We start from the raw sequence: 27,794 nt of genomic DNA, 5'->3' as shown, positions 1-27,794 counted from the left end.
GCTCACCCACATAACCCAAAGCTTTCTGATCCCACTTGGTCTGACCTGGGTTTTACTAATGGGAAAAGTTTAAGGTGAGCATCACGGGGGATTGAGAAGCCACTTCCTCTGGGATCTGAGTGCCTAGGTCTGGAGTGAGCTCTGGTAGGGGACAGAGGAAGGATGAGAGGAAAGGAAACCTCAGGCTTTTGAAGTGAGATAAAACTTTGGAATATTAACAAAGTCTCCCTACCACACATTTCCTTGCATTGTTCCCCACGGGGTGCAAGAGGCAAATAAAACCTAGCTGAGGACAAGACGTTAATTTTTTTTAATAGACTTAATTTTTTAAGGACAGTTTTAGATTTACAGAAAAATTGAGCCCTATCATTAGCATCTTACATTAGTATGATACATTATTATAATCAATGAACCAATATTGATACATTATGATTAATCAAAGTTCATAGTTTATTTAGATCTTTTCTTTTTACCTAATGTCCTTTTTCTCTTCCAGCATCCCATCCAGGATACCTGTTACATTTACTTGTCATATCTCCTCAAGCTTCTCTTGGCTATGACAGTTTTTTAGACTTTCCTTGATTTTGATGACCTTGACAGTTTTGAGGAGTTCTGGGCCTGATATTGCAGGATGCCTCCTTATTGAAATTTGTCTGATGTTTTCCTCATGATTAGATTGGGGTTGTGAGTTTTGGGGGGAAGGTAATAGAGGAAAAGTGTCATCTTCATCACATCATATTAAAGGTACATATTAGTGACATGATTTATGATTCTTGATGTTGATTTATAACTGTTGATGAACTCTTGATCACCTGGCTGAAGCTGTATTTGTCAGATTTTTCCACTGTAAAGTTATTTTTTCTCCTTTTTTCCATGCTGTACTCTTTGCAAAGAAGTCACAATGCACAGCCCACACTTCAGGAGTGGAAGTTATGTTCCACCTCCTTTAGGGTGGAGTGTATAAATAAATTATCTGGAACTCTTCTGCACTGGAGATTCTTCTCTTCTTTCCTATTAATTTATTCAATCATTTATTTATATCAGTATAGACTCAGATATTTATTTTATACTTTGGACTGTAACTCATTACTACTTTACTTATTTTTTTTGCTGAAAGTGTCCCAGCTTTGGCTTTTGGGAGCTCTTTCAGTTGGTTCCTGCGCCTCTTTGATGTACTCCAGTCACTGTGGGTTTTGGTTTTGGGGTTGACTTTTTTTCTTTTTAGCACTTTCTTACTTTCTAGAGGATGTTGAATTTTTGATGGAATGTTTTAAACAGAAAGAAGAGAGAGTAGTCTTTAAAGAAAGAGCTTGAGAATACAGCACACAAGCCAAGTGATCAAATGAAGAGAAGTTTTCTTTTGAAATCCAACACCTACTAGAAACCAATGACCTCAATGATGTATTCACTCATTTTAAAAAATTGACAGCCTATTATATGGCAGACACAGTTCTGGCAACTGAGGATACAGATAATCCTCTCCCACCCCCAACCCGCCACGATAGAACTGACATTCTATTTGCGTAAGATAGATAAATACAGGCAGTTCTCACTTTGGTGATGACATGCATGCATTTCACTTACCATAGTTTAGTTAAGTAACATCAGTCCCATAACACAAGTCTCAAAATTTAGGTGCCATAGTAAATTTAATGTAATTTGCATAGAGTACAAACTTCTGGGCTAGCTCTTCAGTCCACAAATCACCATGGAAATAACAAAAGCTCGTCATGATCAGTAACCAGTCATGTTGCGTCTTTCAAAGTCTGTTGGTGATTGGTCCCTATGGATCTCCTACTCACACAGCAAAGCCTATAGTTGGGTTGCCTCCTTGTCTCCCAGTGATAAGCCCATATGACATTTTACAGAAATGAATAATTGAAAGAGGAATTTTGCAACCAAGATGAAAGTGCAGTGAAGAAACGAGAAGTGAAAATGCTGCAAGTGAGGTTCAAATTGAATGTGAGTGGAAATCTAGAAGTACAAATAGTTGACTATGGCAATGTAGACCCTGATGCAGGAACTTCAGATAGGCAGCTAGAGGGAGGTAGTAAAGGCAAACTGCCACAAATGGGAGAGGAACTTCAGATAGGCAGCTAGAGGGAGGTAGTAAAGGCAAACTGCCACAAATGGTAATAAAAGGGCTGAAGATGTCCCGAAGGTTGAAATGCCAGCAAAAAACTTCACAGGAGAGGATCTTCTGGAGTGATTTCACAATATTGAAAATTCAAGGGATAAGATGTTGGAAGCTAGTCCAAACTTAGAAAGATGGCAAAACACCAAGGTATAATAGAAATGATGCTTGCTGGCTGGGCACGGTGGCTCATGCCTATAATCCCAGCACTTTGGGAGGCCAAGGCAGGTGGATCCCCTGAGGTCGGGAGTTTGAGACTAGTCTGATCAACATGGAGAAACCCCATCTCTACCAAAAATACAAAATTAGCCGGGTATGGTAGTGCATGCCTGTAATCCCAGCTACTCAGGAGGCTGAGGCAGGAGAATCACTTGAACCCTGGAGGAGGGGGTTGCAGTGAGCCAAGATCGTGACATTGCACTCCAGCCTGGGCAATAAGAGTGAAACTCCATCTCAAAAAAAATAAAATAAAATAAACAAATAAAGAAACAATGCTTGCTCCATGTATTAGCCCATTCTCACACTGCTATAAAGAACTACCGGAGACTGGATAATTTATGAAGAAAAGAGGTTTAATTGACTCACAGTTCCACAGGCTTAACAGGAAGCACGACTGGGAGGCCTCAGGAAACTTACAATCATGGTGGAAGGAGAAAAGGAAGCAGGCACCTTCTTCACATGGTGGCAGGGGAGAGAGAGAGAGAGAGAGCAAAGGGGGACTTGCCACACACTTTCAAAAAACCAGATCTCGTGAGAACTCACTGAGATCTTATGAGAACTCACTATCACAAGAACAGCAAGGGGGAAGTCCGCCCCCATGATTCAGTCACCTCCTACCAGGCCCATCCCACAACATATGCAGATTACAATTTGAGATGAGATTTGGATGGAGACACAGAGCCAAACCATATCACTCCATATTAGAAATATATAAGAAAAAGGCAAGCACTCTTCCAACTACTCTTGATACATTTTTACAAGGAAACAGCACTTGAACTCCAGTGTTTCTAATGCTTTGAATTGTAGTGCACAAATAAATATTTATTTCATTATATTTTCATAGTCCTCTACATTTGTAACTGAGAGTGTGAGAGTTTCTAATATTTTGACAAAAATTGGTAAAGGTCACAGAATGATCACTGTTTTTCTGATTGGATATGGAGACTGCTTTCCTGGGTTTCAGGTTGCATAGTCATTTTTGCAATCCTGCACTGCCATGAAAAGTGAGGGCTGCCTGTATTCAGCATAATACCTATGGAAATAAGGGCTAAAAAATTAATTAGGATAAGAGAAATTAGAATGCCGGGATAGAGAAAATAAATAGTATTTTATACAAGGTAGTTTATAGAAGGTGCCTTTAATAAAGTGACATTGAGCAGAGACTTGAAGGAGGGAGAGCGGGAGCCATGCAGCTGTGTTGGGGAAGAAGCAGAGAAGTGATATGATTTGACTTTTCCAAAGAATCGCTGTGGCTGAAAAATGAAAGCCAGAGGAGTGGTTCCCAAAGAGATGATGCTGGCTGGGACAGGGAAGGGTGGTGGAGGTGAGAAGTGTGGAGAATAGGGATTTAACTCTGAGGTTTCCAGCAGTAGGCTTGGACTGGGCCCTGAAAACCAATTGTTAAATTTCAGGAATCTTGCAATCTGGTTGTTTAACTGTTGGCAGTGTGAAATTGGTCAGGTTGGGGGTTATTACACTAGAGAAATTGGCAAGCACTGCAAAAGAGCTTTTGGTTTTTCCCTTTCAGAAAGTCCATTGTTAAACATTTACCATCTCACATAAGTGGACATAGGCATTTTGGAGGCAGAATTGAATATGAGGTGTAAAGGGCAGTCATCGAGGACTCCTCGATGTTGGGCTGTGGCAGCATTTCTACCACAAGCAGCAGGACTGGGAAGGCTGCAGGATACTAGAAGAAATACCATCCCCATCACAGAGAGAGAAGGGAGAGCTTCTTTCTTTTTGGGTTTGAGGGATAGGATGCTTGGACAAAGAGGAAAGAGAATCATATTTTTCTTAAAATTGGTATAGGGGTTCATGTGTATTCAGGAGGCAATAGAGAACCTCAACAAGGCTGGGGGAGTTGGTGTAGGCAGGAATCCAGAAGACGGGATAACTCTTGAGAGCCTGGAGAGAGTCTGTGGTTTATGGCCAGTCCCAAGGCGACAGATGGGAGGAGTCCTGGTGTGTTTAGATTTGGAGTGTTTCTCACCTTCTAGGGAGGTGCCGTGAGTCAGTGCCCAGAGGCCAATCCCGTGGTCCCTGCTTAGGACCATGAATGGAGACACTGCTTTGGGGCATCATGGTCTTGTGAAGGAGGAACAGGAGGCTGTGGGCAGGCAGATGACCTGGGAGAGGAGGCGTTTGGAGCTGAGTGTGGGGAAGGTCCTCGCCAGTTCCTTCTCTCAGGCTGAGCTTCTCAAGAAAGGAGGAGGCAGCAGAGACTGAGGGTCCTACATGGCAGGGGAGGAAGGAAGGAGCTGTGGGAAAACGCATTCACATTTATTCATCTGCTCATCATTCAAGGAATGTTTCCTGAGAGCCTGATATGTCCCTAGTGCTGGTCTCCCCTTGGGATGCCTGTTATGGGTGGACAAGCAGGCCTGAGATAGGACTCTGCCAGCTCAGCACTTCTTCCAAGTCCTGATGCTCCCTCCTCCCCACTTTCCACTCAAGCACACAGAAGGTCAGAGCAGAAACAGCCCTCAGAGCAGCCCATCTGGGGATTCTCAACATTACAGTGGGGATTCCTTTGACTCCATGGAGTCCCAGCAGTGGCCTGGAAGGGACCACCCACTCAGTTGGCCCTCACTTAGACCCCTCTGTCCACCTTTTCCATGGGACTCCTAGGCCACTGGGGACACCTTTGAACCCCCTTGAAGCATCCCACCTCCTGTAACACCCTTGAGCATCCCAACTCCTGCACACCTCCTGGGGGTTGGCAGCCTCTTACAGGGTTCCCTGAGACTCCTGAGTATCCTGAGGGAGCCCTGTCACCTTCTGTAAACTCCACTGACCCTGAAGCTGCATGGCATGTGAGCTGGGCCCTCCTGCTGGCCTTGCACTTCTGGGGCAGCCCTTGGTCAGTCCTCCCTCTCCCACACTTACAGTCAGGACTTCTGTTTCCAGCAGATGTAGACGGCAGAGACACCAACCACCAGTAGTACCTTGAGGCCCAGGAGGAGAGCTATGAGGAGTGGAGCAGTAGGAGGCATTGCTAGGCCTGGAAATCAGGGAAGAGGAGGAGCCATGAGAGGGGCCACCTGGGAGCTCATCTCAGGGGCCTCCACTTATCCCATCTGAGGCTACCTGGGCCCATCAATGCTCTGAAGCTTTTGAACTTGCATCCTGCTCTGGCTTCCCTGACTCCAGCCAAAAGCAAAGGCCAGGGAAAATGGCTCCTCATTCTCACTCACCCTGTCCCAGCCTGTCAGCTTATCCTCCTGGAGGGAAAAGGTAGAGAGAGTGTGTGCTCAGGTATTCATATATGTGGCAACTGGGTTCTTCATTTGATCCTCACAAGCCTGTGGGGCAGAGATTATTATTCCATTCTGATGGGGAAACTGAGGTCAGAGAGTTTAGGGAGTGTCAGGAGATTAGTGGGATCCAAACCTAGGGAAGCCCATCATTATGTCCCCAAGGGTGACTCCTGAGTCCAAGACAAGTCCAACACCCCAGGGTCATAAGAATGATTAGGAAAGTGTGGGCAGGTGGTGTGAGGATGGATTCACAGTGAGAGAGTTGCATGCTGCCCTTCTTAGCCCCAGGTCATCCAGTGAGATGACCCCATGGTCTCATGATCTCAGGGAGCCCTCCAGGAACAAGAACTAATGAAACCTGCTGGCTGGAAAATTTCCTGGTGAGTCAGGGAATGGACCTCATGCTTGGAAGAGCCTCAGACATCATCTCTCCCACCTCAACCCCAGTGCAGATGTCATCTGAAATCTTTCTGTTGGACAGAGAGAGTCAGATCTACGGAAGCACATGTTTGGACTATTTGCATTTTTTACATAAGGGGTTTTGGATGTTAAAAGTAACAAATAAAGGTATTAATTTTTTAAATAAATAAAACGGTGCTGGTGGGTCCTTAAGGAAGGAATGGAGACCTCAGCATCTGTGGCTGCTGGGGTGTTGCAGGCCGGCAGTTCTCAGGGGTGGCTCTCTGGGGCTTTCTCTCCCTTGAGGAGAGCTGCACTGCCCAAGTTTACTCTTTCTAGGGGACAGCCCACATGAGAGATAGACTGCATTGGGAGTATGAAGGGCCAGCCCCTCCCCTCAATTTAAAACAACTTTACAGGACCCTTAGGACTTTGGCCTCTCTACAGGAGCAGCTGCCTCTTTGTGCTGCCTGCACTGTGGCTCAGCACGTCCCTCCTCCTACACTCCTGCCTCCTCATTCCTGAGGCATGTTGACCCTGACAGCACTGTAGGATGCTTCCTGCATTCCTTTATCCATCCCCAGTTGGCATCCGAGAGAAACTGTCCTTGGGAAGTGGTCTGGAAAGAAGACTCTAAAATATAAGTTTGGAATCAGATTACTCATCAGCTGGCAATGAGGACCCTAGGGCTGGTGGTGAGTGGGACTGGAGAAGTCATGACTTGCTGTTGTGTTGCAATTGATAACACTTTCACTGGCAGTAAACTGGGATAGTGTTACCACAGGAAGGAAATTCCTTGCCATCAGCCTTTTGAAAACAGATTGGGAAGTGGTAGTTGTAAGAACTAAGGTGCTAGCTGTTGCTGGGCATGAACTCTTGGGAGAAAGGCAATGAGAAACTAAGAGTGACTGATCATGAGTTAAGGTTCAGTGTGGAAGCCAGAGGACTTCTTGGCAGCACTGTAGATTCTTATTTCTTGGAGCCACAGGGCAGCAGGAATAGAGAATTGGGTCCTGGGCATCATAGAAGAGTAGCAGAATCACAGTGGAGGATGAATCTCAGTTTCAATGGCTGCTATGCTGGGATAGGGCCCTGATGGGGAAGTTGTGGGACCCTGAAATGTGGGAGGAGACATTTGGGTCAAACCACTCAAAGATTGTCAGTTGACTTTAGAGTTACTGGGGACAATTGCAGTGGCATAGCTACTTGTCGCTATAAATATCCTCCCCAAGCCAAAAGAAGAAACAAAAAAGGAAAAGTAAATTCTACATAATCTAGGCCCTAAATATTGCTTGAAGAGAGAATGCCAAACTGCAAAATGACTGAGTCAAAAGGGAACACTCACCTAACCCTAGTGCACAGTCTCTCATTAGGCTCCCATGCCACTGATGCAGCACGTCACAGAAGGCATCCTGCAGTTTGCCTGCCAGCCTAGAAAACTTAAAATGAATTTCCAGACTTAGCATATGAGCCAGGATGCCATGTCAGACACACTGAAAGAACCCAACAATGGAAGCCCTGGTCTGAGCCCCAGTGGGTGGTTGGAAGTCTAAGAAAAGACTCAACCTTGTCCAGATGGTACAGACTCATCTCATCCTGTGCCTCCTTAAGAAGTCCAACTATGAACCCAAGAACTGTCATGAGGAGCAGGCATAGGAGAACTTCCAAGGTGGAAGAGCAAGGTAAGAACCTGAGGACTGAGGAACAGCCCAGCAGCCAAACACCAGGGACTCTATGCCCAAATACCAGCCCCCAGCCACAGAAAATGATGAAGGGAGGACATAGAAAAGAGGAGGTCCCAAGTCAATAAATATAAATCCTGCACTTTAAGAAACTACAAAAAGTAAGGCAAAGTAAACCCAAAGAAAGCAGGAGATAGGAATTAATTTAAAAAAAGAGAGAGAAGAGAGCAGATAATTAATGTAACTGAAAACACAGAAACAATACAAAAACCCACTGAAACAGAGTCGATCTTTTGAAAACACCAATAAAATGGGAAAAAACTCTAGCATGACTGATGAAAAAGAAAAGAGAAATGACACATTTTTTGTGTCAGGATGAAACGTGGGATACCATTGCAGACCCTGCAGACACCAAAAGGGTTATGAGAGGATATTATGAACAACTCTACACACATAAATATGACAACTTAGATGAAATGGACCAAAAGTTATGCAAAACACAACTTACTAGGACTCACTCAATAGGAAACGAAAAATGTGATAACCCTAAACTATTAACGACATTGAATCTATGATTATAAAATATCCAGAAATATCCCTGAGGCCCAGATCTTTCAAAGGAAAACACAAGCATTTAAAGATAAATTAAAACCAAATTTGACACACAGGAAAACGGTTCTAAAAAATTTGGTAAAATGTGAATGTATGCTCCATTTTAGATGATATGAGGAAATTATTTTAATAACTTTATGAAGTTTAGTGATTTGAACACTTAAAATTTAAGCGGACAATGACGCTGGTTTTGTGAAAAATGTCCTTGATCACATGATCCCTCAATGTGCAACTGCAGGTGCATGCGTGAGCAAGTTTTCAGTGGACGTGACTATGCACCTTCCACACATCTCTGATGATTGGGGGCATTGTTTGTCCTCTATGTCGTGTCTTTCCTCTTCTAGCAGGCAGGGACATGAACAAATCCGTGACTCAGCACTGATCCAGGAGATGACGCAAACATCATAGGGTGTTTTGGAAGGAACCTGAGTCCTTATTCTTATTTCCTGGAGCCTCAGGGCAGAAAGAATAGAAGATTGGGCCCTGGCCATCATTAGAAGAGTAGCAGAATCACAAAGGAGGATGAATGTCAGCTTTAATGGCTTCTATGCTGGGGTTGGACCCTAGTGGGGAAGTTGTGGGACCCTGAGATGTGGGAGGATGTATTTGGGTCAAAACACTCAAATTGTCTTTCGACTGGAGTAGAGGGACCCCTCCTGGTATTATAAGAGAGGGAAATAAGACATATTTTGATTATAGAGAGGGGGAACACTGGCCAAATTTGGGTCCTTGGGACAAAGCCCAGCAGAAGGGGAAAGTTTCTCTAATTAGCACAAATTCCCGTTATAGCCTGGTAGTGAGCCTGTCCTCAGGGACTAGATTTACCTTCATTACTTTGGAGCAATAATCTGGTCTAATGACAAGAAGTCTTCAACAACATCCCTCATTACTTCCTATGTCCTGGTTTCCCCTTTGCTAAAACTCCAAGCTCACTGGGTGTTTGAAGCAGGAAACGAGATCAGAGATGAACAGAAATTTGCACATAGTAAATGTGCAGAGTGGTTGTGATTATTGTTGGTCAAATATCACCATCAGAACACAAAAGAAGCCTGTGCTGTGACCAGGTCACCTGGGGGTCTGTCCAGGCTTAAACTTCACTTGTCTTTCTGAAATTTATAGAGCAGATGCTGGAGACTGGTGGCTGAGGTCACAGATGTGGATGGAAAAGTTTAGGATAGAATAGGGACAAGGTAGAGGTTAGAAAGTGTAAAAGGCAAGGTGGTGTGCTGGCGAGAAATGCAGAAGAAGGCAAGACACAGGACTTCATAAACAAATGGATCACCTCCCTCTCTCTTTTTTCCTTTAATGTATATTTATGTCAAAATATCTATCAAGTTGTGCATCAAAGTCTTGACGCACAGTTTCTCCTGGTAGATGGGGCTTAAGGGTGTCTGCAAATTGCCAATTGTTACCTTGAACCTTCTAAGTAGTGGTGACCCATGGAGTGTAGGATTTTAATGTAGACATTAAAAAATTCTACTTTATATTTATAGGCTTCTAGCTTATTTTACGACAAGCATGAATATTGCTTTTAACATTAAAGAAAAAGACAAAATTTAAAAATGGGAAGTAACCACACCACGGGTGATATCTGAGCCCTACTTCTTCTGGTGCACTGAGATCTCCAGGGCATAGCTTTTGCTGACCGCTTGCTGGCCATCATGCTCCACCTGACAGGTGAGCACCACATGGTCCCTGTGGGCACAGGGGTTCACCAGGAGCCAGCTCATCCAGTTGTGCCATCCTTGTTCTCTGTAAGGGTCGAAGCTGTTTCTGTCCGGGACACATTTCCATTCTCCAACCAGGCCAGCTGTATGCTCTGGGGGTAGAAATTGCTCACCTGGCAGGTGATGTTTGCCTGGTTCTCTGCCCTCATGGGCTGTTGAGTAACCTTCAAGGTGGGTGGAACTGAAACAGCACAGGGCAGAAGCTCTGATCTGGTGGCACAGACAGATCACAGGGAGGGCTAAATAATGTAGCTCCCACCAACACAGTGAAGGCATCACCAGGACAGTGCTAGGCAGGCAGCAGGTGCTCAGACATTGAGGGCACTAGTTACATATGAGTGAAATGACTAAGCACAGTGCCTGGTGCACAGTAGGTGCCCAAGAACTGTTAGCTCCTACTAGGCTAAGAATGAGTGATATCTACAAGCACAACCCCTGGCATGCAGTTGGAATGTAAGAACTGTAGCAAAATCAGTGAAATTGCCAAGCACATAGGGATTTGGCTCCTAGTAGGTGATCACTAATTGTAGTTGCTCTTGGTGAAATAAATGAAACTCTCTAGCACAGAGCTTGGCACATGGTTGCTGGTCCCCTGACAGCTGCCATTAAAATGATAGTAAGTGACCGGCTCACCTAGGTGCATGGCGGGTGGGCAGTATAATCAGGGATTAGATTCCAGGCAATTCAAGCTCTGGAGCAATAGCCTGGGGAGAGGGGAGTGGGCTTGGGCTGGGTGAGGGTCCTCTACCTCGGATGGCCTCAGACAAGTTGGCAGTCCCACAAAGAGGGCCCCCCTGCAAGGTGATGTGGGCCACCTCTCAGATGACTTGAGAGTGAACGTCCCCACAGGTCATCACCACCCTGGCTGTGCTGTCGATGCTGTAGGATACACTCTCTCCTGCGGGGTCCATGTTGGTCTGGAAGTCTGAGATCTCATTCCCATTTTTGAACGATTTCAGGGTGATGTCTTTGGGAGAGAAGCCATGGGACTTTCAGGTGAAGCTCACTGTGTGCTCAGGTGTGGCCCTCGCTGCAGGGCCCAATACCACGGGGGCAGAGGGTTTGGCTACAAAAGGAGCATCAGTAATCTGGAGACATGACTGAGATGACCATCACTAATGATAAGCGTGTGACATGTTAAGAACCTTCTGAGATGTTAGTTTTTAGTCTTTCTAATAATGTCGCGAAAGCAGTGTCCTTATTCTCATTTTACAGATCAGGACACAACAGCTCTTACAGGTGAGAGCCAGCCTATGGTCAGACAGTGAGTAGGGGCAGGGCCCAGAGGGAAGTCCAGGCCTGAGTTCAAAGTCCTCTCCACACAGGGTGACTTCCACCAGTCTGGGCATAGGAACAAAATTACTGATTGGTCTCCCTCCATGTTATTAACTGGTCCTAGCTGGCCTCCTCCGGAAGGCTCACTAACCTCTGAGAGGACGTGTATAGAAGCCAATACAGGGATCAATGGCAAAGTGTCACCACCGTGAGAGCTGCAACCAGGCTGCTCAGCCCAGGACAGGGGCGGGCTGACACACCCAGCTCCTCATCTGCAAAATAGGAGGACGACATTTCTACTTCTTGGGATGTCTCCAGGATTAAATGGGGCAATGGAAGCAGTTTTGCTCTGGATCAAACACAGAAGATGCTTCTCAAAATTAAACACATACCTATCTTTGACCCGGACTTTACAGATACACAGAGGTCTCTCTTAAGGTATTATAAAAATATGAAACATTCCATATTTTTATTTTCACAGATATTTCATTCTATCAAATAAAAGGCATTAATTAAGGATAATGCTTTAATGTAGAGCCAAGAGTTTGTAAGAGCATTGGAATCACACCTGCTAAAGGTCAGGCCACAGGATGTTGCAGTAGATAGACCTGGATAACAACTGAAGCCAGGGTCCATAGGATTTTGATCTCTTTCACCTGGAGTACTTTAATTAAATAGCCAATGAGAACGGGTTTGCAATTGAGGATTTTCAACCAGCTAATGAACTGTTTCCAAAAACAACCTTTTGTGAAAATCCCCTATAAAAAACCTGTCCTGTATTGCCATATGGGACACTATTCAGGATTTTGCTGACTCAGTGTACCCAAATTGCACCTCTTTATTTTTCAAATAAATGCTATTTCCTTTGGCCTTCCTAACAATCATTTTGTTGTTGTTGTTGTTGTTGTTGTTGTTAGTTGGTCTAACCAGCTGCAAGTCCTAAATTTGAAAATAGGAAATTTGTTTTTGGAATCTGGATCTTCAGTTAGGTCAGGTTTGGGTCAAAAACAAGGATCACTGTGTACTAAGAAAGCCAAAGGTGGTTAGCTTTTTCATCATTAATTAATTACAAGAGACAAAGACCCAGGCCACACCAACAGACACAAACCTATTCTGGGCCCTGAAAGCAAACACATTGGAGAATCAGAACAACGGGTGCAGTTTCTCCTTGTAGATGAGTTTAAAGGGTGTCTGCAAATTTCTGTTACCTTGAACCTTCTGCCATCCTCTTAGAAAGCACATATTATACATGTTTGCTTTTGCCAATATTAACTTGCTCCCTAATATGCGTGAAATATTGTGAGAGCACAGTAAGGAGGGTGTCACTTGAAGATGTCAAGTCTTTGGGACACCAGCAGCATGGGTGTCCCTAAGAGGGCTGAGAGGCTGTCTTCAGTTCTGATTTATTGAGGGCTTCTTGGCAGCCTGATGCTGGCTGCTCTCTCTGTACCTCTCAGCACTTCAATCCTCCTTCTATGTCTTAGAGGGGGTCCTCAAGTGAGCCCTTATGTAGGGCGAGACTCTGAGAGGATCCTTGCTGGCCAAGGCCCAAAAGTAGATAGAAACCCCACCCTGGGAAGATGAGTGAGGGTAAATGCAAGGGCATAGCCTGGCATGTAGTAGGTGCTTAATAAATAACCCCTGTGACTGTAATCATGAGGTTTGGTCATTACTGCTTCTGGAGCTGCATAGCTATTCTTTAGGCAACAGAACAAAGAGGAGCAGAAACACCAAGGAAAGGCTCAAACCCTACTCACCGCAGCTGCCAGAAAAAACCCAAATGATAAAAGGAACAGCAACCACGATATTTGGTGAACTGGCTTTCAAGTAAGATCACAGGGGAAGCTGGAAGCATTTTGGAAGGAGGGAAAAGCTACCTTGGTGACATCTGGGAATGCTGAGGGAGGGAGGCTTCTGGGGCTGAGGAGTGAGGATTTGCTGGGACTCCAGCACATGTTAGATACAAATGTTTTCAAGACAGAAGGTTCCCCAGCCCTGAGGCTGGAACTGAGCGAAGCTTTGTCGCAGTCTCCTGTGTTGGGTCCTGAGGCCAGTAGCATGGGAGGGGTCCTGTTCAGGCTTCTGGGGCCTCCCAGAATGTTCCCAGCATGTCTGTTTTGAAGCACCCATGACCCAAAAAGCTGTTCTCAAAGCCCCAAAACCTGGGGCACCACTTTTGCTAGGGGGCTGTGTGTGAGAATCTTCTGGAGCCATTCAGAACTTTAGAAGCCCAGGCCCAAGTTAGATGCAATTAAATTGGCATTTTTAGGGGGGTTCCTTGGTCCGGCTTTGCAAACTTTTTTTTTTGATAGTTTTCCCAATGATTCTAATGAGCAGCCAAGGTTGAAAGCCACTGGACCCCAACCCAAACCCCATTTATACTTGGGGCCTAGAGATGCCCTGACCTGCCTGAGGTCACACAGCTTCACCCTAACACAGCTCACATTTATTGAGCATTTACTGTGTGTTTGTTGATGCCCTAAACATTTTACACAATTTCACTCCTTCAGACTCTGCCCAGTCTGTGAGGTCAGTGTTACCATCAAAAGGTGAGGACATCGAGGCCTATAGTGGCAAAGTGCCTTGTCCCAGGTAACAGAGCCAGGAAGTGGCAGAGCCGGGAAGAGGCCCAGGCAGCTGGGATACTGCCTGTGTTCTCCTAACCACAGTTCTGCAGAAGCTCAGTAATAACCTGAACACCACCACCATTAGGGGCTCTGTGCACATCTTCTCCAATCCTCACAGAACCCAAAATGGGCCATGATAATCAGCAACTCACCGATGGGGAAACCGAGGACTCAAAGGAAGGCAGACTGGCCCAAGATCACACAATCTTGAGATAACACCTGACATTGGGGGTGCCTGCATCGTGCTAGGTGATTTACAGAGAAAACCTTAACCTTACCGCTTTCCTAAAGGAGTCTGTGATTGTCTCCATTCTACAGATGAGGAAACTGAGGCTGAGCAAAATGAAGGCACTGTCTTCTCATCCTCTATGTGTCCCAGTGGGCATTTCCTGTGTCCCACCAAGCACTTATGTCCATTAACAGAGCAAGTGTTTTAACTTCTTGAGCCCCAACACTGACCGCCACCTCAATTGTCCCTCTGAGATTCCAGACTTCATGCAATGTTAGGGAGAAGCCTCCCTCCTGGGTGCCCAGGCCTGGTTACCCTGCAGCCATAAGCAAAAGACAGAGGGCTCCTGACAGCCAGAGGGGAGAATCTCAACTCTTGCTCACATGGGCCCCAAACACTCTCTAGGAAATGCCTCATCTCCTCATCCTTAGTCCTCAGCACCATGAGCAGGCAGATGCGTGCTCTGCTGGGCTGCAGGAGGCTGGACTCTGCTCAGTGGATGCTGCTGAGCGAAGGAGAAACAACACAACACATGGAAGAGTCCTAAATGCTTCATGTGTGCTTAGACCTGTCCTTTAGGAACCGGCTTGGCATATCATGAGACACGTGCAGGACCTTTCTGATGGGAGTGTAAAGACAGCCCCTTCTACCCCTACAGGGTTTTTTGTTTTTAATGCTTTTTGCTGTAGAACTGAACACAATGCAAGAGTTTAGAAAGAGAAGGTTGGAGCATTTCTCCACTCTTGAAAAACCACAGCTTAGTGTCACAAAGACAAGGGCTATGAGTCAGGCTAGGGGGTTTGAGCCTTGGCTCCCTGACCTGCTCCCAAGTCAGGTCTCCTCTCTGAGCCTCAGTGTCCTCATCTTTAAAGGAGGTAGCAAATGGCTCCTCCCTCATAGCACTGGTTATAAGGAGACTCTGGCACAGCTGCTGCTTTCTGGCCCCCTTCCCCACCTCCCTCCTTTCTCATCTAGCTCATCATTTAGGCTGAGAGCATGGCAAACAAGAGTGGGCAGTTTACTAGGAGTTAACAGATCTGAGTCACACCTGAGCCACCACTGGCTGTGACTGCCTGGGCTGGGGAGGCACCACCTGGAAACTTCAGTGTCTTTGCCAATATTATCTGCACAATCGGGATAAAGCCACCTTCTTTGTCTAAGTTCAATGGTTGTGGGGAGCTGATTTCAGTCATTACTGGGCAATGTACATTTTCATGTACATGTATGAAATCATCATGTTTTACGCTTTACATATACACATTTTTTAAAAAAGCTGTTAGTAAAGCTATGTGTCTTCTGGAGGTTCTGTTTTTTTGCCTTTCCAAATTCCAGAGGCTGCCCGCATTCCTTCTCACAGTTACATCTTCCCATCACTCTAACCTCTTGCTTGTATCCTCACAAGTCCTTCTCTAAGAATTAATCTCCTTCCTCTGTCTTGTAAGGACCTTTCTTATATATTGTGTCCTCCCTGATGCTAGAGCCAGATGTTAAAACCACTGTCTTAAAAATGTTTGAAGTGGGGCCAGGCATGGTGGCTCACGCCTGTAATCCTAGCACTTTGGGAGGCTGAGGCAGGTGGATCACCTGAGTTTGGGAGTTCGAGACCAGCCTGAACAACATGGAGAAACCCTGTCTCTACAAAATACAAAATTAGCCAGGCATGGTAGCTGAAGTCTGTAATCTCTGATTGCTACATCATCCAGAAGGGAAATTAGGCAATATTCTCAAATATGAAAACACACTATCTTCTGACCTAGAAACGTCACTTCCAGTGGGAATCTCCCACCTGAGTAGGGTGACACATGTACAAGGTCATCCACTGCATGATTGTTGTAGTAGTTCAACGTTGGGAATAACTTACATATCCATCAACAAAAGACTGTAAAATAAATTTTGGTATTTCCATAAATTGGAGTATTTTTCAGCTGTAAAAAAACTGGAGCAGTTCTCTATGTCCTGATGTGGAATCTCGATATGAAATGACAGCGCTTACGTTTGGGAGAAGTTTTCCAATCACCAGTGAGCTTTAGTGTCTGAATGTGAGGTGCATTCTGAACATTTGGGAAACTGATGAAAAGAGAAATGCTGGCTCTCTGACACATGGTTCTGTTTGAGGAGCTTTTATTTAGCACCTATGATGCACCAGGCTCTTCTATGGAGACAGTGTCTAACACTGGGGAAGGAAGGAGACTGCCTTGATTCAGATATGGGCTCTGGCTCCAATTCTGTCACTAACTGGCCCTGTGACCATGGACAAGGCCCCTGTCATGTCTTGGCTTCAGTCTCCCATCTGTAAAGGGGGTTGGACTGGATGGTCCCAAGGTCCTTCCTGTGCTGACATACAAGAATTCAGCAGTTAAGACGAGGCTCTTGGGGCTCTGGCAGGAAACCCCAAGTAAGCATTGTTGCTGCCTTATATGGGGAACCCCTAAGTCACCCACATGTAGGACCTCTTTCCTGAGGTGAGGGACGTTCTGAGATGATGCAGCTCTGCTCAGAGCCCATGGTAACTGTGTGACTCAGTCCCCAAATCACAGAAGGGTTTCCCAAATAGACCCACAGCAAATGCCAAACATATTGGCATCTCCTCCCACCAGGCCATCAGATTCAACAGTGAATGTGCCTCCCAGAAATCTTCCCTGTGGGGTGTTTCTGAAGATTAAATTAAAAAAAATCCACAATTTACCCTCTCCATGTCCTGGATGGATTTCTCCTCATTAGAAGGGAAGAGAATGTAAGCTTGGTGGGGAAGAGCTTTAGGCTGTTTCATCCACTGCTGTTTGTGCAGCATCCAGGGCAGAGCCTGGCACACAGTGGAGTCTCAGTGAGTGCCTGTTGCATAAAGAAGAGACTTGGCCACCCTGAGGGGGAAGCGTTCTCTGGAGGCAGAAGGCAAGGTCCAGCCCTGTGCCTGGACAAGTCCCTCCAATTGTCAGTTCCCTCATCTGTGAAACCAAAAGGCTGGGTCAGATTTGGAAAGACAAGAGCTGTAGAGCCACAGACTGGGGATGCCGTCTTTTCCATCATTTACAAGCCATGGAGCCTCGAGCAACTACCATGACATCTCCAAGCCTCAACTCATGTGGTCTGGAGAAGGGGTGACATCAGATCATGAAAACTAGCAGCCACCATCACACCATCACACCTGATTGTTGCTCTAAGAATGGATAATTATTGACTTATTGTCACACACTAGGGGATGAAGGAGGCCCACGCTGTACTCACCATGCACAGACAGCTCAGTTCCTGCTCCAGACTTAAACTCCACGTCCTCGGGGATCCCTTTCCGGAACTTCACACAGTAGTAGGTGCCGGCATCTGCTGGGGTGATGTTACTGATGCGGATGGAAAAGTCCATGTTGTTTCTCTTTGTGAGGTCTGAAACAGTTGTTACCCGGGAGAAGTGGCCTTCTTCCACTTGATTGTAGATTAATTCCCGGCCTGGTCCAGCTCCTCTGAACCACATGATGGGTCCCACAGGCATCAGGGATGTCATAGCACAGTGCAGAGTGGCTGACTCTCCAGCTGCAACCAACACGGACTTTTCAGGCTGAATCACCTGCAGCTCCTCCTCACCTGCCACTCCTGGAAAGGAGCACAAAGCAGTCATTTTTTCATCGTTACCTGATCCTCTGTGTTTCCTCAAGTGTTTATCAAAGACTTTCATTGACTGGGTGCATATCAGGAGCAGGCCTTGAGCTCAGCCCACTACATGTATTATCTCATTTAACCCTCACAACTGGCCTGTGACATAAGACTGTAATACAAGCGAGGACACTGAGGCACAGAGAGGTTCAATTTCCTTTTCCTTACTTTCTTTTGTTCTTCCTGTTTGCTTTCTTTTCTTTTCTTTTTTGAGATGGGGTCTTGCTCTGTCTGCTGCCCAGGCTGGAATGCAGTGGTGCAATCACAGCTCACTGTAGCCTCAACCTTCCAGGCTCATGAGATCCTTTCTCCTTGGCCTCCCAAGTAGCTGGGACCACAGGTGCGTTCCACCATACCTGGCCAATTTTTGTATTTTTTGTAGACACACAGTTTCACCATGTTGCCCAGACTGGTCTCTAACTCTTGGGCTCAAGCAATCCATCTGCCTTGGCCTTTCAAACTGCTGGGATTATAGGTGTGAGCCACCGCGCCTGGCCAAGAGGTTCAATTTCAATGTAGAGCTTTGGGTTGAGGACCTGAGTAGAACTATTGAGCCCTCCTTGGAAGTGCCATGGTTTGCCAAATATGGCCTCCACTCTGTAGTACATGGAGTGTGGCACTTTTTGTATCACTGGATTGGGTGGGGCCCTGTGAATTCTTTAGACCCTTGAGTTATGAGCAGAACTGATGGGTATAATTTGTGGGCTGTGCATTTAACTGCAAGAGCCTCTGTGAATACATTACTCCCTTCCAGAGACCCACGAGGCTCTGATAGGGCCTGCTCCATTGCCTGGATGCGTGAATGACCGTTGCATGCAGAACTGCCAATCCACACTGAATATGTAGCTTCCAGTAGAAATACAACATTGTTTTAAGCCCCTTGTAATATTTCACCCATAGCATAATCACATTACCTAAGTTTCCTAATGCTGATGTGACAAATTACCAAAACTTAGTGTCTTAAAAGAAATGTAACATTTTATAGTTCTGGAGGTTAGAAGTCCAAAATAGTGTTATTGGGGTACAATCAAGAAGAAATGATGAAAGTCAAATACACAAAGATAGAGAATGAAACAGTGGTGACTAGGGGTGAACTTGGGGGAGTTGATGGGGAGGTCAAAAGATACAAAATTGCGATAAGTCTGAGGAAGAAGTCCAGAGAATGAATGTGCAATCTAAGGATTTTAGTTAAGAATGTTGTATTGAATTCAGTATTTTTGCTTAAAAAGCTCATTTTGGGTGCTGTTGACATATAACACATGCAGCATAACTGTGGGAGATGATAGATGTGTCCATTTGCTTAACTTTAATAATCATTTCACTACGTATATATATATATGTATACATATATGAAAGCACCATGTTTTACACCTTCCATGTCTACATTTTTTAAGGCACTTTCAGCAGAGCTATGTGTCTTCTGGAGGCAAAAAAAAAGGTTTTTTGCCTTTCCAAATTCTAGAGTTTTCTCATATTCCTTTCTCACAGTTACATCTTCCCACCACCCTAACCTCTTGCATCTTCACATGCAAACATCCTGGAATACAAGGATGTTTCAATGTCCTTCTGCAAGAATTAATCTTCCTCCTTCTTATAAGCACTCTTGTGATGTATTAGCTCCACCCTGATGCTAGACCCAGATATTAAAATCACTGTCTTAAAAATGCTGAGAGGTAAAGGAAACAATGGACCAAAAGCTAAAGGAATATAAATGTCTTAACAAAAGGAGAACGTAAAGAAAGAGAAATTATAGGAAGAAATCAAACAGAAACTTAGGAATCGAAAGTACAATAACTAAACGTTCACTAGAGAGGTCCCTCAATGGGTATAAGCAGGTGGAAGAATAATCAGAAAACTGGAAGACGGAATAATTGAAATTATTGAGACTGAAGTATGGGTGGAAAATAGAATAAAGTATAGAGCACAGAATCTAAGGGAATTGTGAAACATTATCAAATGTATCAACATACACCTTACTGGAGTTCCAGGGGGAAAAAAGAGAAAGAGAGAAAGGAATAGAAGATTATTTGAAAACATGGTGGACAAAAATCTTCACAAACTTGATAAAATACAGGAATCTACAAATTTAAGACACAGAAGAAATGCAAGTTGAACTCAAAAATAAACTCAGAGACCCACACTAAGGAACATTATAATCCAAATGTTGGAAACTAAAGTCCAGGAGAGACTCCTTAAAGCAGTAAGACAGAAGTGATTCCTTCCATACAAGAGACCCTCAATAAGATTTTTAGCTGAGCTCTTATACAAAGCACTGAAGGCCAGAAGACAGGGGGATGGTAAGTTCAAAATGTTGAAAGAGGAAAAATATGTCAATCATGAATTCTATACCTGGCAAAGTGTCCTTCAAATACAAGGGAGAAATGACGATATTCTCAGATAAACAAAAGCTAACAGAGTTCATGACCATTAAACCTTGCCTACAAGATATGCTAAAGGGAGTGCTTCAGGTGGAATGAAGGGATGCTACATGGCAACTCAAAGTTGTATGAAGAAATAAAGATGTCCAGTTATGTGTACATTTTTAAAAAATTATGCTTCAATATCCCACAAACAAGCTGTGAGCACCCCGCCCAGGTGACCAGGTAACCAGTATTTTAAAGCTGGTCCCTGCCACAATTCCTCTTCTTGTCCTCCCCTACTGTGACCTTGTGACATTGAAACACTCTAGTAAAAGTGTTTTTGCTTGTGTCCTCCACCTTGACTCCCAGTAAAGGCACTTGCCCAGGGATCCCATCTCTCTTGCCTACCCATCTGCTTGATTGAGCCTGCTCCTTGGGAGTTCCTCCCACATGGCTTCCTGCATGGCCTGCCCTACTTCCACCTCTAGGAACTGTGAGTATGCCTCTTCATATGAACTTTTCATGGCCATGTTAGAGTGAGCCTCTAAGATTCAACCAGCAGGAGTCACTCTAACATTTTCAATAGTAATGGCAATGAGGATGGGATCATTCTAAACTCGGGTGGAAAGTTCCCAGGGAATGTCTTTGACTCATGACTTACTGATTTGCTACTCTGATTGGCTCCACAATTTGAGAAGGCTTTTCACCCTGATGGCGTTCTTGTGCTATGCTATGTACAGCTTTGTGTTGCCTTTTGGAGTGCTGCCATGGCTCTCCATCCTGAAGCGAGGATCCTGTTCCAATATCAATAATGACATCCACCTTTCTTCAAAAGCACAAGATGATATAACATTGGTAACACCTCTTCAAAGAAGATTCATGTGATATGCATATTCATGTCACATAATCCAGCATCTGTAAGTTTTTTTTGGGATGCCTGTGGCAACATATACTTCATTTACAAATTTTACTTACAAATTAAAATCAACAGACACTCCTGTTAGTGTCATTAAATGAATTAAACAAAAATATCTCTTCTCTGTAAAGACTTTGGCAGTGTCTTTCATGCCTCTTGGAGTCTCCAGACCACTCATGATGGCTATATATTTCCTCAGGGCCTTGATGCAAAAATAATGCTCTTTGTGCCCTATGCTATACTCCATTAAAACAACTGACTGGTTACCCACTAGAATCTCCTGATTTGGAGTCCAGATTTGAAGATAATACTCTCCTATTTCAATCATTAACCATAAATTGCCCCACAGGCCAGGCTCTGCTCATCTGAAATGACACCCATTGGAATTTAAACTTCCACTGCAACACAAAATTAAAATTGCTGCCAGGTACAGCTGCACACCTTTCTGTTGACAGTTGGCATTATTACTACTTGGTTTGTTGATGCAACAATCCTCAACCAAATACTAGCAAACTGAATTGAACAGCATATTAGAAGACTTATACAACACTAGCAAGTGATATTTATTTCTGGAATACAAGGATGTTTCCATGCACAAATGACAAGCAATGTAATATATCATATTTATAGAAGAAAGAGAAGAAACACATGATTAACTCATTTGATACAGAAGACGATTTGACAGATTTGGAGATCTTTTTGTGACAAAAATCATCAATAAAAGGAATATATGAAAACTTCTATAAAATAATAAAAGTCATAAACACACACTTTATTTTCACTTATCACTGTCTGATATACTGTTTTATTTGCCTGTTTATCATGTGTATTGATTACAGTCATTCTCCCCAGTGGAGATAAGCAACAAAAGGGCAACTACTTTTTGTCTTTTACTCAACAATGTTCTTTTGTTAGGTCCTGGCACATAGCAGGTGTTCATTAAATATGTGTATAATGTGTGAATTGCTCAGTGGAACACTTTCTCAGGAGACTAAATATTGTATTTTAAGTGAATTGCTTTCATGAAATTTGCCAGAAAATGTGTTTCCCATGTGAATTGGTGAAAAAAAGTCGAGTTGTATACATGCAGAAATCAGAAGAGTCAAGGAGAAGAAAACCACAAATCCTCTTCTCCCCACCACATCACCTCCCTGCCCTCATGAGCAGCACCTGCGGAAATTTCATGGAATAAGATCAAGGCCAAAAGTGTTTGAGAAGAGTAATGGTGAAACCTGTGATCTCTAGAGTCAAAGTGCCTGAGTTCAAATCGTAGCTCTACCAGTTACCAATGAGTAACCTAGGAGCACTTTGTGCTTCTGTTTCCTTATTTGTGAGGGAGGGTGAACTTGGATATAATGGTTACCTGATGTCAGAAATGTAAGTGATTTCCCACAGTGTCTGGCACATGGTGGGTATTCAAAAATTGTAAAGTTATTACTTGGCAGATTTCCTGAGGATTGGAGGCTTCAATGGACATTAGATGATGATATGGATATGGATATGGATATGAATATAACTATAGATATAGATAATATAGGCAGGGTTCTCTATTACTTTTATCTCCTTCTTTCTTCCTCACCCCTACCATTAATGGAAGAGAGAACTCCAAGAGAGGAATGCGCAAAAGTTCTGTTTTGAGGAAAAGTGCGTTTTACTAAGAAGTCTGCTTACCTGTTGCTTAGCTTAACAGATTGGGGGATTTTCAGGGGTAAGATGATTGAGGTAGAAAGGAGGGAGAATGACTGGGCAACAGAGAAAATCAAACATCTCTTTAATGTGTTTTACCTGTAGACTAAAAAATGAGTTGAAGACTGTAGTAAGGGAAGTCTTACTACTACTACTACTGCTGTGTGTTTCCACATGGTCAAGTGAGATTTATCCCAGGAAGTCAAGGATGGTACAACATTCATAAATCTCTAAATGTGGTACAGTATTTCAACAGAATGAGGGACAAAACCATATGACCTTACAACACAGGCAAAGAAAGCCTTTGACAATATTTAACATTTTTTAATGATAAAAGCTCTCAAGAAATTAGATACCAAATAAATGTTCCTCAACCCAATCAGGGCCATACAGGACATATCCATAGCTAACATCATACCCAATGGTGAAAAGTTGTCACCTTTTACTCTAAGATCAGGAACAAGTCAAAGATGCCCACTCTCAAGATTTCTATTCAACATATAGTATCAGAAGTTCTATCCAGAATAATTGCACAAAAGTAAATAAAAGACATTCAAATCACAAAGGAAGAAGATAAATTTTCCCTGTTTGCATATGACACTCTCTTATATAGAGAAAATCTTAAAAATCTCTAAAAACTTTTAGAATCAACAAACAAATAGGCCACAGATATAAGACACAAAATCACTTGGTAAAAATCAGTAGTTTCATACACTTATAGCAAATTATTGGGAAAAGAAATCAGTAAAACAAATTTATTTACAATTGCTACCAAAAAGGGTAAAACAGCTAGGAATAAACTTAATCAAGGAGCTGAAACACCTACACACTGAAAACTATAAAACTTGGATGAAAAAAATAGAAAACAAATAACAGAAAGATACCCATGTTTGTGGATTGGAGAATTACTATTGTGAAATATACATACTACCCAAAGAGATCTACAGATTCAGTTCAATATCAGTAAAATTTCAATGAAATTCCACAGAAATGGACAAAACAATCCTTAAGTTCATATTAGCCATAGAAAACCGTGAATACCTAAGGCAAGCTTTAGCAAAAAGAACAAAGCTGGAGGCATCACACTGCTTGATTTAAAAATCTTCTACAGTGCCATAGTAATCAAAACAGCATGGCACTGGCATAAAAAGAGACACATAGACCAATGGATCAGACCAGAGAGCCCAGCAATAAACTCACACATTTACATTCAATTGACCTTTGACAAAAGGGTCAAGAAGACACAATGGGGAAATGTCAGTCTCTTGAAAAAGCGGTGTTGGGAAAACTGAATATCCATGTGTAGAGAAATGAAATTAGACCTCCGTCTCATACCACATATAAAAATCAACTCCAAATGTATTAAAGACTTAAATGTAAGATCTGAAACTGTAAAAGTACTAGAAGAAAAGTTCCATGACATTGGTCTGGGCAATGAATTTTTGGATATGAGCCCCAAAGCACAGGCAACAAAAGCAGAAATAAATAAATGGCACTACAACAAACTAAAAAGTTTCTACACAGCCAAGGAAACAATCAACAGAGTGAAGAGACAACCTACAAAATGGGAGAAGATATTTTCAAACCATACATCTGATGAAGAGTTAATATACAAAATATATAAGGAAGTCAAACAACTCAATCATAAGAAAACAACCCAAGTAAAATATGAGCCAAATAGCCATTTCTCAAAAGAAGACATTAAAATGGCCAGTCAACATATAAATAATATCCAACCTCACCATTCTTAAGATAAATGCACATTAAAACTGCAGTGAGCTATCATCTCACACTTGTTAGAATGACTATTATGAAAAAGATGATAATGACTATTATCAAAAAGATGTTGGACAGTATGTGGAGAACAGGAAACCCTTGCACACAGTTGGTGGGAATGTAAATTAGGCGATCCATTAGTGAAAACAGTATGGAGTGTCTTCAAAATTTAAAAATACAATTATCATATCATCCAGCAATCTCACTACTGAGCGTATATCCAAAGGAAATGACATCAGCATGTCACAGAGATATCTGCACCCCCATGTCCATTGCAGCATTATTTACAATAGGCAAGATATGGAATCAACCTAGGTGTGTATCAACAGATAAATGGATAAAGAAAATGTGGTGTATACATAGACAATGGAATTCTAATCAGTTGTACAAAAGGAGGAAATCCTGTCATTTGCAACAATATGAATTAACCAGGATGGTATTATGCTAAGTGAAACAAGCCAGGCACAGAAAGACAAACACCGCATGATCTCTCTCATATGTGGAATCTAAAAAAGTTGAACTCAAAGAACTAGAGTAGAATGGTGGTTACCAGGGCTAGACAGGAGGTGCAGTTGGGTAAGTATTAGTCAAAGGACACAAAATTTTTGTTTAGATGGGAGAAATTAGCTCCAGATATCTATTGTACAATATGGAGTCTATAGTTAATAAGATGATTTATATCCTTCAGAATTGCGAAGTGCATAGGTTTTAGGAGTTCTCACCATACAAAATTGTCAATATGTAAGATTATGCATATATTAATTAGCTGAAGTTAGTCATTCAGAAATGTACACATATGTCATAATATGTTGTATATGAGAAGTATACTGTTCTCAAAATTAAAAATATTTTCTTAAGCTTTAATTGAAATTAAAGTGGGAGAAACTGATAAAAAATGAAATCTCATGTGTGTGCATGTACACACTTACACTCACTTATATGCACACATGCAGGGATCTCTAATCCCCAGGTTGTGGTTGGGTACAGGTCAGTGGCCTGTTATGAACTGGGCTGCACAGCCGGAGGTGAGCAGCCAGTGAGTGAGCATCATCGCCTGAGTTCTGCCTCCTGTCAGATCAGTGGCAGCATTAGATTCTCATAGGAGCACCAACCCTATTGTGAACTGTGCATGCGAGGGATCTAGGTTGTGTGCTCCTTATGAGAATCTAACTAATGCCTAATGATCTGAGGTGGAACAATTTCATCCTGAAACCAACCTCCCTACCCACCCACTCTGGGTCCTTGGAAAAATTATCTTCCATGAAACCAGTCCCAGGTGCCAAAAAGATTGGGGACCACTGCACACGTGCGTGTGTGTGTGTGTGTACACATTCACAAGTATATATAAAACTGTGATCTATAATATTTGTCACATAGAAATCATCCAACAGATTAACAAAACTTTCGGAATACAAACATATACCAGGGTTTTAACTCTGCTGCTGACTGGTGTAATGGGTGATGATTAATCCTGTGTTTGCTTTCCTGCATTTTCTAATATTTCTGCAGGTAGCATAAGAAGGCTAAAGGTAGGAACTCTGAAGCTGGTCGAGCTGTACTTGAATCCCATCTGCTCCACTGATTGAGGTAGGGAACAATAGACAAGTTCCTCTCTCAGCCTGCTTCCCCATTTGCAAATAGGGAATATGAGTTGTAGCTTTCACACAGAGATGTTGTGAGGATTAGTGCAGTTAAAACACACAAAATGCTAAGAACAGTTTCTGCGTTACAGGAAGATCTCAATCGCTGAACTGTTACTGCTGTCATTTGAATACAGTGTATGGTAAGAAAAATAATTTGGAAAGTGAAACTTCTTCCCTCTAGGACTTGTGAGGTGGCATCAAAGCAGGGCCCAGTGGGGAGCCGAGAGGCTGCTGTGCCTAGCGCTGTGACCCTGGTGTCAGCTCCATGGCCTGAGTAAGGAGTGAGGACAGGAAGCCTATCTGGGAGCTGGGAGCAGGGCTCTCTCAGGCTGCACCAGGAAAGACTTCCCAATCCTGCCCTTCCTGAGGAAGGGAAAATCAATTCTCCATGGGAAAGTCAAGAGAATCAAGGGAGATTATGGTACCTGTTATGGGCTGAATGTGTCCCCTAAAATGCATGTGTTGAAGCTCCAACCCTAGCAACTCAGAATGTGACTGTATTTGGAGACAGAGTTTTTAAGAAGCAATTCAGTTAAATGAGGTCATTGGGGTGGGCCTTAATCCAATACAATTGATGGTCTCATAAGAAGAGGAGATGAGGACACAGACACACACACACAGAGGGAAGACCATGGGTTGAGACACAGGGAGGAGATTGTCTTCTAGAAGCCAAGGATAAAGACCTCAGTAGAAACTAACCCTGCTGACACTTTGATCTTGGACTTCGGCTTCCATAACTGCAAGGAAGTAAATGTCTAGTTTCAGCCACCCAGTCTGTGGTTCTTTACTATGGAAGCCCTAGGAAAGGAATATAGGCCCCAATAAGCAGCAAATGCAGAACTTGTTAAAGAGGAAGAGGTGACCAAAAAATGGGTGTTAAGACTCAAGTCACAGGGGAGGGAGGATCATGGGGGAACAAAGGACAATGTAAGGAGCACCCTTAGGGAGGATGGTGGCTGAACATCCCTGGGAAACACTGCACCCCTGTCCAACTCAAGCAGGCACCATTTCAGACTTCACTTCCTCTGGGTATTGAATACAGAAGGCTGGGCCTGGAGCCACACAGCCCTCTCAGGCTGTCTCTGAGCTCACTCTGTCCTTGGGTAGGTTGTTTGGCCCCAGAGTCTCAAGACTGGTAAGGATTTAAACAGTGATTGTTCTGTGTTAGTCAAATGAAATAGATCAAAATGTAAGTAATTGTGGTGGTGAGTCACTCATCCTGTGACTTGATGCCTCTGGTAACCAGCTACTGATCCACAGAGAAAGTGCTCAGCTCCATGATGTTCTGCTCTTAGGCCCCATCTCTGGCCTTCCTTGGCAGCACTTGTGGTTGTCTGGAATCCCCAAAGGTCCAGGGACAGGACATAGCCCTGCCAGTGGAGAGAAAGGGTTCTAGCTCAAGGCGATGCTTACCCGTGAGTCCCAGCAGTAGAGTCAGCAGCAGGAAAGGACAAGGAGGGTGGGGCCAGGAGGCTGGGACAGGCATCCTGGAGACCTCAGGAGCCTGCTCTGTTCAAACGTCTGTGGTGGGGAGATGTCAGCCTCTGCTCTGAGGACAGAAGACAAGCCCTGCCTCCCTCAATTCAAGAGGAAGTGGCTATGAT

At 43.6% G+C, this 27,794-nt stretch overlaps 1 protein-coding gene across 2 annotated transcripts; it reads right to left on the bottom strand.

The window, feature by feature from the left end:
• Positions 1-426: 426 nt before the first annotated feature.
• Positions 427-27,794, bottom strand: SIRPB1 (signal regulatory protein beta 1). 2 transcript variants are annotated; one of them, XM_054541708.2, is made up of 4 exons: positions 27,604-27,794; positions 17,390-17,749; positions 5,243-5,357; positions 427-4,614 (listed from the first exon to the last, which is right to left on the bottom strand). In XM_054541708.2, exons 1-3 carry the CDS (start codon positions 27,674-27,676, stop codon positions 5,245-5,247), a joined length of 546 nt encoding a protein of 181 aa, XP_054397683.1. In that variant the 5' UTR covers positions 27,677-27,794; the 3' UTR covers positions 427-4,614; positions 5,243-5,244. The 2 variants fall into 2 exon arrangements, with proteins under 2 accessions (XP_054397683.1, XP_054397682.2); XM_054541707.2 differs by having other exon boundaries at positions 427-4,587; positions 27,604-27,791.

Source organism: Pongo abelii, chromosome 21 (assembly GCF_028885655.2).
Source record: "Pongo abelii isolate AG06213 chromosome 21, NHGRI_mPonAbe1-v2.0_pri, whole genome shotgun sequence".
Taxonomy (NCBI): Eukaryota; Metazoa; Chordata; class Mammalia; order Primates; family Hominidae; genus Pongo; species Pongo abelii.
Note: the sequence above shows the minus strand (reverse complement) of the source record. Positions and strands in the feature narration are given on the sequence as shown.

Excerpts from the sequence above, each read along its gene's own strand:
- SIRPB1 (XM_054541708.2), bottom strand. The coding sequence starts at position 27,676 with ATGCCTGTCCCAGCCTCCTGGCCCCACCCTCCTTGTCCTTTCCTGCTG. Across the intron at positions 17,750-27,603 it reads TCTACTGCTGGGACTCACGG|GAGTGGCAGGTGAGGAGGAG; the intron begins GTAAGCATCGCC and ends GCTCCTTTCCAG. Across the intron at positions 5,358-17,389 it reads AACTGAGCTGTCTGTGCATG|GCCTAGCAATGCCTCCTACT; the intron begins GTGAGTACAGCG and ends CCTGATTTCCAG.